This window comes from Cyprinodon variegatus, unplaced genomic scaffold (genome assembly GCF_000732505.1).
Source record: "Cyprinodon variegatus isolate N-32 unplaced genomic scaffold, C_variegatus-1.0 Scaffold1744, whole genome shotgun sequence".
Taxonomy (NCBI): domain Eukaryota; kingdom Metazoa; phylum Chordata; class Actinopteri; order Cyprinodontiformes; family Cyprinodontidae; genus Cyprinodon; species Cyprinodon variegatus.
Window position 1 is genome coordinate 4,447 of NW_015152197.1, and position 9,712 is coordinate 14,158.

The window sequence follows — 9,712 nt, forward strand, 5'->3', positions numbered from 1 at the left end:
TGTTACATTTTAGAGGATCTGATGTATGATTTACAGCAAGATATATAGACTATGGTAAAGAATTGTAAACCCACCACTTCAATGGCTCAAATAAATCTGTTTAATCAATATGTGAAAACAACATTAAATTATTAAAATTAAAGTTAGTCATTCTTTGTAATATCTCAGAATACGGATTGTCACAATGCAACATGTTGCTTCCCAGTAGGCCTGGCGACTGTCAGTACTTCACATTTACAATGTCAGTCAGTGTGTAGTTAGATTAACTTTAAATACAGTAGTAAAAGCACCAGTATGTTTTCACCAAGTTTCCATGGTCATCTTGGAGGACCATGATCCCCCTGATATAAAAGTATCCAACTTAAACCCTTTGATCATTGCAGATTCACAAACTATAAGGGTCGGCTGAGAAAAGTGCTCCAATATCAGAATACAAAATGAAACTGTGCACTTGCGGTTGTTATTCCCTTCTTTTCCTTTTCCTATGCTGCTCAAAAGTTTTGGGCAGAGACAGAAAATAGAGAAAATACTTCAGCTATTAATGGCAGCAGTCACATATCCCAGAATCTATTGAATATAAGCCACAAACAGTATTTTGTTGGTAAACCGTCCACTTTTATCTTCTTCTTGTCCGCTGTGTTGCCCTGGTTTAGAAGCTCAGAGGAAATAGTTTAATGTTCAGTGTCTGTCTACTTGCATATTTCTGTCTTGCTAGTTTTTCATCAATAATATCTGTTGAGGCTTTGAGTCACTGTGCTGATATCAGGTTGTCCGTTCATCCAGATCTCTCGGAGAACTCGTTCTCTCTCCTCCAGTCGTTGCACCCGGTCCAGTTCTAAAGATACAAGTACAGATGCAGCTTTAGATACACATCATCTGCTTTTAATTCTATATTTTATTTCTGCTGGACAGGTAAGGCACACAGTGTTACTTTTGTTTCAAGTATACAAGTTATTTCTCTGACATTTGTGGGTTTTCTTTCATTCAATGAGGGGTACCAACATTGTTTTGTGTCTGTAAACTTAATATAACAGTGAAGTTTATATTGGTGTTATGTTAGAAACACAACTGGACTACAACAGAATAGGCTAGCTTTTTTGTTTCTTATCATGGACAAAATTTTGATTTCAGAAGTGGGGGGATGCAAGTATTTTATAATTTTACAAACTACAGCGTGTTTGACCGGCAACCACACAAGAAAAGACAGTGGGCCAATCAGGAGCTTGTGAGCGTTTTAAACTCAGGGAAATCGGCTTCAGCTTGAGCTGCAGTTTTCTGCTTGGTCCTCGTGCTCGACGAATGTCTGTGTACTGTAGCATAACATTGTTTTTGGACAGTAAAATGTGCAGGGAACCAAAACGCACATTTGTGCAGGGGACATGTCACCCCTGCTCCCCCTCAAAAAAAATTACATCCATGTTTGTTATTCTACACTGCATTAGCTTTCTCCAAAAGTTATATTAGCTGCTGTTTTTCCTCACAAAAGTCCTACAAGCAGGTGGATGTAAGCTTCTTTCAGCTCTGTGTTTAGAGAGACTTTTTCAAGTGTTTGATAATGTATTTTAGCTGATATGTCAAGGGTGATTAAGTTCCTCCTGGTAGAAAGGGATAGTTAGTTTGGTAGCCCAAACTGAACAAACTATGATGCTGCTGTTGTTATTTTTTATACCAGCTCACAAGCCATAGCCCTTTATTCACAGTCTTCACATAAATGTTCCAGATGCTTCATTGTTTATTTTAGTGGATTTGAAAAAGGTGATGGAGGTCGATATGTATTCAGAAAGACCACTCTGTGGTCCCATAGTAGGTCTCACTCATTTCATAGGGAGGTTTGATGTTGCATACGCCCACAATGAGTACAGAGGGAGATAATTGAGCCCAGCAAGTCAGCATTTCTCTAGTGGAGATGTGAAATTAAACAGAAAAGATCCACAATCAAGTGTGAAGAGGTGCTAAAAATTATTGGATGCGAAGAAGCATGAGAGTCTGATTATGAGAAAAAAATATGAACCCTGAGGTTAAATGAGGCATAAGCTAAAACACTGGTAGGTAAGTAAGCTGATAGGTTGGTGGATGCATGAGTAAGTAAAGCCACTAGATTGCAATGGTGTAGAGAATTGTTTGTGTCTACCAATCAAGCTTGATGCAAAAAGCATTCTTAGCCTAAAAAAAGGACTAAGTTAATACTTTTAGGATAGACATTTGGAGTACAGGGCTTTATTTGAACATCTACTTTTAGTAATTATTGAGGGGGGGGTGGTACAGTAGGCATACGTGACTTGGCCCCTTTAAGCAAAACTAAGAGGGGCCAAGTCCCTATAAAAAGCCTCAAAATGAATTAACCTATTGTAACCTATTGTCATATGTGAAGTTTTATCAATGTCTGATCAATAAAAGTGTGTGTTTCTGTGACAAATACCCTCTGAAGACGTGAACATGGTGGCGTTTAGCAGAGCTCTCTCAAAGCGCCTGCGTCGCCGTGCCGACAGGTCAGACGTTTCATCCCAGTCCTCTTGATCACAGTCCCGAGTTTGCCCAGTCGCCCCCGAGGCTACAACTACAGCAGCAGCATTGTCTCGGTTACCATCACTGCGCTGAGGGAGGGAGCAGATGTGCTGGCGACGTTGATGTTTGACCCTTTGGCGGTTTTGAAGGTCGTTGCTGTTGCCATAGTGGCAGTCTGCTCTGCAGTGTATCTGGAAGACGATGGCACACAGGGTGACCAGGAGACCAACACACACACCGCCGAGGAACACCAGCGCTGTTCTCTCAGGTTGGTCTAAAGGGAATCAGCAAACATTTAAAAGGTAAACAGAGTTGAACATGACAGCAGATTTATTTCTCTCTTTTTTACACTCAGTATATCTTTCTTTCTCTGCATCCCAGTTTTCACTCCCTGATCTTCATCTAAGTTTCCACCTTTGATTGTCCGATGCTCCTATAACATTGTGTTTTCAGAATTCGAGACATAATAAACCTGAATCCAGATCTGGCTAATCCTACCTGCAATGAATGTGTAAGCAGCCAGAAGGTTGCTAAGCATCGCCATCTCCTGGGATCCCATTTTCACCTCTGTGCTTGGACTTCCGGATGTTGGGGCACTCATATTGTGACAGAAGTAGGATCAGTTATGGGGAGAGATCAGTTGCTCATCTCTTATCCTGGATTGTCAGGTTTTTGGAGAAAGCAGAAGAGTAATGATGAGTAAGTAAATGTTTCTGACAGATAATGTTTCTTTACAACATCACAATAGATATAAATAACCAGAAAGTTTAAATGAACAAACAAGGAGAAAATCAAAGACTTGAAGAACCTTAAATCATGACAGAATAAGAATCTTAAACCATGCTTGAAGACTTTGCTGGAGGAATGGATAGCAGGACTGCAAACCTGGACGTTAGCATAAAAGAAGGTGCATAGATAACACTAGACTTAGTGCAATATCAAGCTTCAGGCCAATGCTGATCATTGCATTCAGAACTTCATGTGGAAAGTGACTGAAGCTTAAGAAGATATTTGCTAGAAACAGCCTTTACTGTCCCACATGTACAATTCAATTTAATCCAGTTTATTTATATAGCACCAATTCAAAACACATGTTATCTCAAGGCACTTTACAGTTCAACCAGATTATACAGTCAGACTGATTCAAAGTTTTCTATCTAAGGAAAACCAGTTAATTGCATCGACTCACTGAGGCAATCTCTCACACCAAGGAAGTAAAACGTCGTCTATTTCTGGAATGATGCAAACAGTTTTGACCTTTGCACTTTTGTTATACAATTTATTTATTACTTTTTTTGTTTTCGAATTTTTATTTGATTTACAAATAAAAATTTCTGAGTGTCATAATTTAACAAACATACAAAAACTGGTGTCAAGTCTTCTCTGTGTCAGTATTTTAAATTAATGTCACAATGATTAGGGTTTTTTGAGGCTCTGTCAACATTTTGTCAAGTTCCTATTCCAATTGAATTTGAATGAAGTGGTTGCCAATTCCTCATCCCTTTCTCTACTCTAAACTCAATTTCTTTCACTAAACCCTTTTTTTCTTCAACCCTGGCTTCTGTGAAATCTCCTCCAGGGGCTGCATGCATCAGGCAGGCACCACTTGACCTTTTGTGTGGTGCTTGTGAGAAAGGGCAGGTGTTGCTCAGTGCTCACACACTGACCATGTCAACACGCATAAATCTACAAAATCCAAGCTTCAGAGGAAAATAACGGTTATATACTGAAAACGTAAACCATTGCTCTGATAAGTTTACCAGCTGCAGAAAGGTTCCTCAGAAAGCCTGAGGGTGACAATTCTTTCCAAAATGTGGATTAGGGTACGTGATCTTGTAATGTTTCCATATATGACGTTTATGTCCGCATTTCCAGCACTTATTACATTTTAAGCAGTATTCAGGTTTTAAAGAGGCTCTCAGCCCTAAGTTATTTTACAAAGCAATTAAGTATGATTCAAACTCTGACACACATTCAGTGTTTTTATGGTTTAGATACCAGCAGGTCAACATCATCAAAAACAGTATCAACAGTGGTGGAGGAAGGAGAACAAGAAGTGTCACCAATCAGTGGCAGTAAAGAAAACTAGACCCTAGGGTCCAGAGTCTGTAAATCTGTAAGTTCTAGTGCTATCCTCATCATTTCAACTGAGGGGACGGCTGTTGAGGCCAAAAAGAGACCTGGAGGTTTATGGTTTATGGATGTTAGGTATATAATCCTTGTCCCTGATTTTTAGCAAAGACTTTTTGGTTTTTCAAAATCTCTCATTTGCAGGACACTTTATGTTTTCTTTCTGTTTTTCTATGATTTCTCACCTCAAGTTTACTGGATATGTGGTCATTGCCTTGCCTTTTTCGACCTGCATGTGCCCTGGTTTGACGTTTTAGGTTTTTCACATAGTTGTAACAAAGACTATAGTCCCCTGATGGCATTTACGCCTCAGGGCTTATTCCCAGTTCCTTTGCCAGGAGTGAACACTAAAAGAACTGCTTTTATACTAAAGACTCTTTATCAGAACTTAAACTTTGCCATGATTTAATCTAAGTTTAACAGAGTGTTAGCTCAGAATTTACAGAGCTGGGCTTGTGTTGTCACCGCCATCAAAATAATGGAGATAAGCCATAAATAATATTTCCAGTGGGGTTCCTATTTCTCAGTGATATCAGTAAATCTGGTATCCGTGCTTCAACTAATTTGACTCCTCAGGGAAATGAAATATATCTTTTGGTATTAAAGACTATAATTGTTGATTGAATTTTACAACCTATTTTTAGGGTTAATAAGTTTTTATATGAGTGACAAAAATTATTCCTAACATGTTTAGGGTGGAAAATATCTCTTTACTGTGTTTAACATATCTTACTGAACCCTTAACTGATTTTGTTTGATTAAAACATGTATTGAATGAAGAAAAAAACACAACCACTTTTCTCCTTCCATTGTATTTGTCTAGGGTACAATGAAATACAAGGTAAAAATTTTACTTCATGTCTGAGTATTTGAACAGCCTAGATGACTCATTCCTGTGTGCAGTTTTTCTTCATACTGACTGTCAGTTTAAAGCCACGTCGCCTTGCTCGGTCCCACTTTAGCTTTTGTTGTACTTTTACTTTTGTGTGCAGCTCTGCAGCTAGAATATTAAAAGCATTCTTTCAGTGTTTTGCCCTTGAGTGCACCACATTATAAGGGAATAAGTTTATCATGGTCCACCCTGTAAAAGTATTTATAGCTCAGTTTCTTACACCTTAATTTTCTCATGCAACAAACATAGGCTTTAAGACCTGAAGTACTCTGAAGGAGAGCTAGAATTCTGGTGCAAAAAAAAAACAACACAATTATTGGACCTGTGCTCGTTTTTTTGTATGAAGATTGTGTGCAATTAATAGGAGGGGAAAAGTGTTGTGGATCACCTCTCTAAATGGCTGTCACCATAGAGAGTCTGGAAGAGCAGAGTGGCTGGAAAAGGAGATGTGGCTACAGTAATAATAATATTAATATTAATGCATTTTTTTATATAAGTATCTAAAAGTGCTACAAAAACAGTAAAAATATGTCAAAACTGTCTTTATCTTGGCACTGATGACTGGATTATTGGTTTATTTCATCCACCTGCCAAGCTCCACCCAGTTTTCATTATCTCTCATCAGATCCACCTGTTTCTGCTCTTATTTAAACTGCTTGGTATTCGAGCCGTTGTTCCATAGTTCTCTAGCATACCCTATTGTGTTTATTCTGATTGCCTGATCCTGACTAGTTTCTGCTCCTGGACTTCTGAGTTTGCCTGCCTGTTCTGATCTGCTTGCCTGACCTGTCTATGGACTTCCTTTGGATTCTACCTGCTAATGACCTTGGATCTATCTCCTGAACCCAGCTTAGATTTCCCTTTGGTACCTCTTCTGATCTCTGATCTTCTGGCCTGGACTTCTGCTTACTCATTGACATCGGCTTTGATTTCTCCGTCTGGATTCTTTGTTAGTCCCCCTGTACAGTAGCATTGTTGATCAGCAAACTGCTGTAATCAAGCTTGTTAATAGTTTTACCCAAATATGGTAAAAGCAAGACAAATCAACAATCGTTATTTTTTCAACACATAATGATTGTGCTTCTGATGGAACCCATCAAGGAAAATTGAAGGGCAAAAAAAGACAACACTTGTGCAAACCATTTCTGGGAACCAATTGTTCTTTAAAGTAAAAGTGTACAGGATATTATAAGATAATAATGAAGCTCCAACATGGCACAGCTGGAAGAAGTTAACAAAATTTTTATTTCTGGCATTCAGAGTAAGTTGACATGCTCACAAAAGATGCTCTCTCTCTACCACCTGTCACTGCATATATGCATCCCACTCACCATAATGGCTGCAGAAATGTTCACAAACATGGTTGCTAAATACAGATGCAGAAACTACACCGGTTATCTGTTTCAGTTTTGATAAAATTGCATTATGGGTGGTATTAGATATTTACATATCCTCCCAGTATTTTGCCCATTCTGATGATCACCATATGCAAAGGAGTGGATTCCCCTGATATTTTTGTTTAGAAAATTTTAGTTAGATCAGACCCTTCATAAAACAGACCAACACAAACCCCTTAATTGTGATACCCCTAAATAAAATACAGTGGAACCAATAACCTAAAGCTTTCACTTTTTAGCAATAGTTAGTTTGTTAATAACCTAAAAATGATATGCTTACATGTGCCATAGGACATCAATCAGGGATGTTTTTTTTGTTGCTGATTTCAGACTATTGGCTTTTTCCTTGCTGAATAAAATGAACGGTATAACAATTGAAGACTCACGGCCGTGTTTTCCTGGACATAATTCTTTGAACAAATTAAAAATGGCTAATCAAGGTCCATAGTTATCTTCCTGACAGCTTGGGTGAGTTATTTAATTGGAGTCGTTAGTCTGTTTGAAGTGTTACCTTAAAATACATCCATTGATGTTTCGCCAATTAACTCAAAGTGAGTTACCAAGTGAGAAGCTTCCCTAGCTGTTCAAAGTAAATCATCTTATTGTATGGACACTTCTGATTTTGAAGAACATATAGTAAAAAAATTGTATAATTCTGGCAGTAAGAAGATTTAAGTAGTTTTGATTATCTTAACTGACCTTTACAGGGAAGGTGTAAAGGTCAATACAGTGTGTGGATATATCTGGTGTCAGCTGTAAATCTAATAACTGTGGAGACAGAGCAGCTTCTATTTCTAACACCTCTGAATGGCTTCTCATTATCTTTAAACGTTTTCCTTCTACACTGAACGTGACAAAACATAAAACCTAAATGCTGTTTTCTTGTGATGAAAAGCCATAAAGACAGGGCAGAAGTTTAAACTCTGGCGAATAAAAAATGGATGATGCACTCAGAAGAAATCAAAGTGGCCTAATTTCTAACGGATGTTTTCAGCTGTAAAAATGCAGGAAGACGGCACTACTGACCTGCAAAAAGGGAGAGCAGGTTCAGGAATAGAAGTGTTTTGTCTGTCACATTTCTGGAAGCATCCAGATGATTTTTTTCCCCATGTCATACTCCATTTTGAGAAACGTTAGATGTCAGGGTTTGAATTGTTTAACAAAACTAACTGATGGATTTAGCTGCAAGGTGGTTGAGCATAACATAGAGTCAACCTAGAAGCACTTCGAAATTCACCGACTGTCAGGGTCAGTTTGTGATGTTGGTTGGAAGTGCTGCAGGAAACTGCTGCCCTTCCTCCTCCTCCTCAGTTGCTTTCCCTCCTCTGTCTGAATGTGACAGCTCAACTTACACCGTGTGACAGCCAAAGGCATGTCAACATGGGGTTTACTAACTCAGAGTTATTAATGGTATAGTTTTTAAATAAGGAATCAAATGAATATTTGTATCCTATATCAGGCAATTAAAAATCAAAGTTATGTAATGAAATCAACATGACACTGAATCCACATCATAAAACAACACCATCTATCTGCACCTCCATCACTGCCACTGTCCTTTCATTTAAAAAAAAACAAAAAAAAAACACAACATTCAATTAGGTATGCTTTAAATGCACAGCAGTAATGCACGCCATGTTCTTACTAATCTTTTGTGGTTCAATGCCTGTTCACACACAAACATTATTTATATATTAGCAGATATATATACACACACATATATATATATATATATATATATATATATATATATATATATATATATATATATATATATAATTACAGTCTGTGCTGATCTTTATACTGTTACATCAAAATATGAGTCCTGCCAGAATTCATTACTCTATTTTTAATATAATATGATTACAAATATAACATATACTGACAGCATCTGTTCCTGCCCTTCAAGTTTACACCTGATACAAATATCGGTACCTAGGATGGTAAAGAAAGTGCTATAAATCTATTCTGACTATTAAAAAGAGATGATAATTATATACTTAAAGAAAATTATTTAAACAATGCCACAATCATATCACTATTATTATCTTTTTTTTTAATATTGAGGAAATACAAATCATATATTCAGGAAAAATTCTAGCCTCATTTATGACAGACACTGACTCCCTCACCTCTCTTTTCTGTGCCTGCTTTTCCAGACCAAATCATTAAGCTGCACAATGTTTTTCTGTGTTCAGTAAAAAAACAAAACAAATATGGTTCCTACAGCAGTGCCAGCTTGGCTCTCTGTTCGCACACAGACACACATGGGGCTCCCTTCACACATATTGTCCACAATGCTCTCATCAAAGCTGAAGTGTATTTCTCCCTCGCTGCATGTCTCCTAACACTAATCCAATGTGACAGTGGCCTTTCCCTCTCCTGCTGCACGGCTACTAACGTGACATGCAGAGAGAAATAATGTAAGGAGATAAAATTCAATACAAGCAGGAGAAAGTAAGAATAACTAAATGGATTAAGGAGTAGCTTTGGAATGAAAATAGAGAAATATGGGTAGACTATCTGCTAATTATTTCACATGATCAGTTTCTGAATTGCCAAAAAGTATTAATTATATTGTTATACTCACAGTTAACGTTAACAGGAATCTAGTTCCTGCTTTCTTCCTCTTTGACTCTTCTATCTAGATCTTTCCCCTGTAGTCATCTCATCTCACTCTTCCTCGCATTCCTCTTCTTTATTTCTAAGCTTTGCTTTTTTTTCCTTTAGAGAAAATACCAAAACAGTTCAAACTGTACAATTAGATACATAAATCTTCCCGGCACCG

General features: G+C 37.7%; 1 protein-coding gene across 1 annotated transcript; it reads right to left on the reverse strand.

The window, feature by feature from the left end:
- Nucleotides 1–215: 215 nt before the first annotated feature.
- On the reverse strand, nucleotides 216–9,712 carry LOC107104442 (protein eva-1 homolog A-like). The gene is made up of 4 exons (XM_015404439.1): nucleotides 9,515–9,712; nucleotides 3,004–3,161; nucleotides 2,420–2,779; nucleotides 216–835 (listed from the first exon to the last, which is right to left on the reverse strand). The coding sequence occupies exons 2-4, from the start codon at nucleotides 3,104–3,106 to the stop codon at nucleotides 723–725; spliced, it is 576 nt and encodes a 191-aa protein (XP_015259925.1). The 5' UTR covers nucleotides 3,107–3,161; nucleotides 9,515–9,712; the 3' UTR covers nucleotides 216–722.

Coding starts and splice junctions, on each gene's coding strand:
- LOC107104442 (XM_015404439.1), bottom strand. CDS start 3,106: ATGAGTGCCCCAACATCCGGAAGTCCAAGCACAGAGGTGAAAATGGGA. Junction 2,780..3,003: donor TGCTTACACATTCATTGCAG/GTAGGATTAGCC, acceptor GATTCCCTTTAG/ACCAACCTGAGAGAACAGCG. Junction 836..2,419: donor CATGTTCACGTCTTCAGAGG/GTATTTGTCACA, acceptor TTGTATCTTTAG/AACTGGACCGGGTGCAACGA.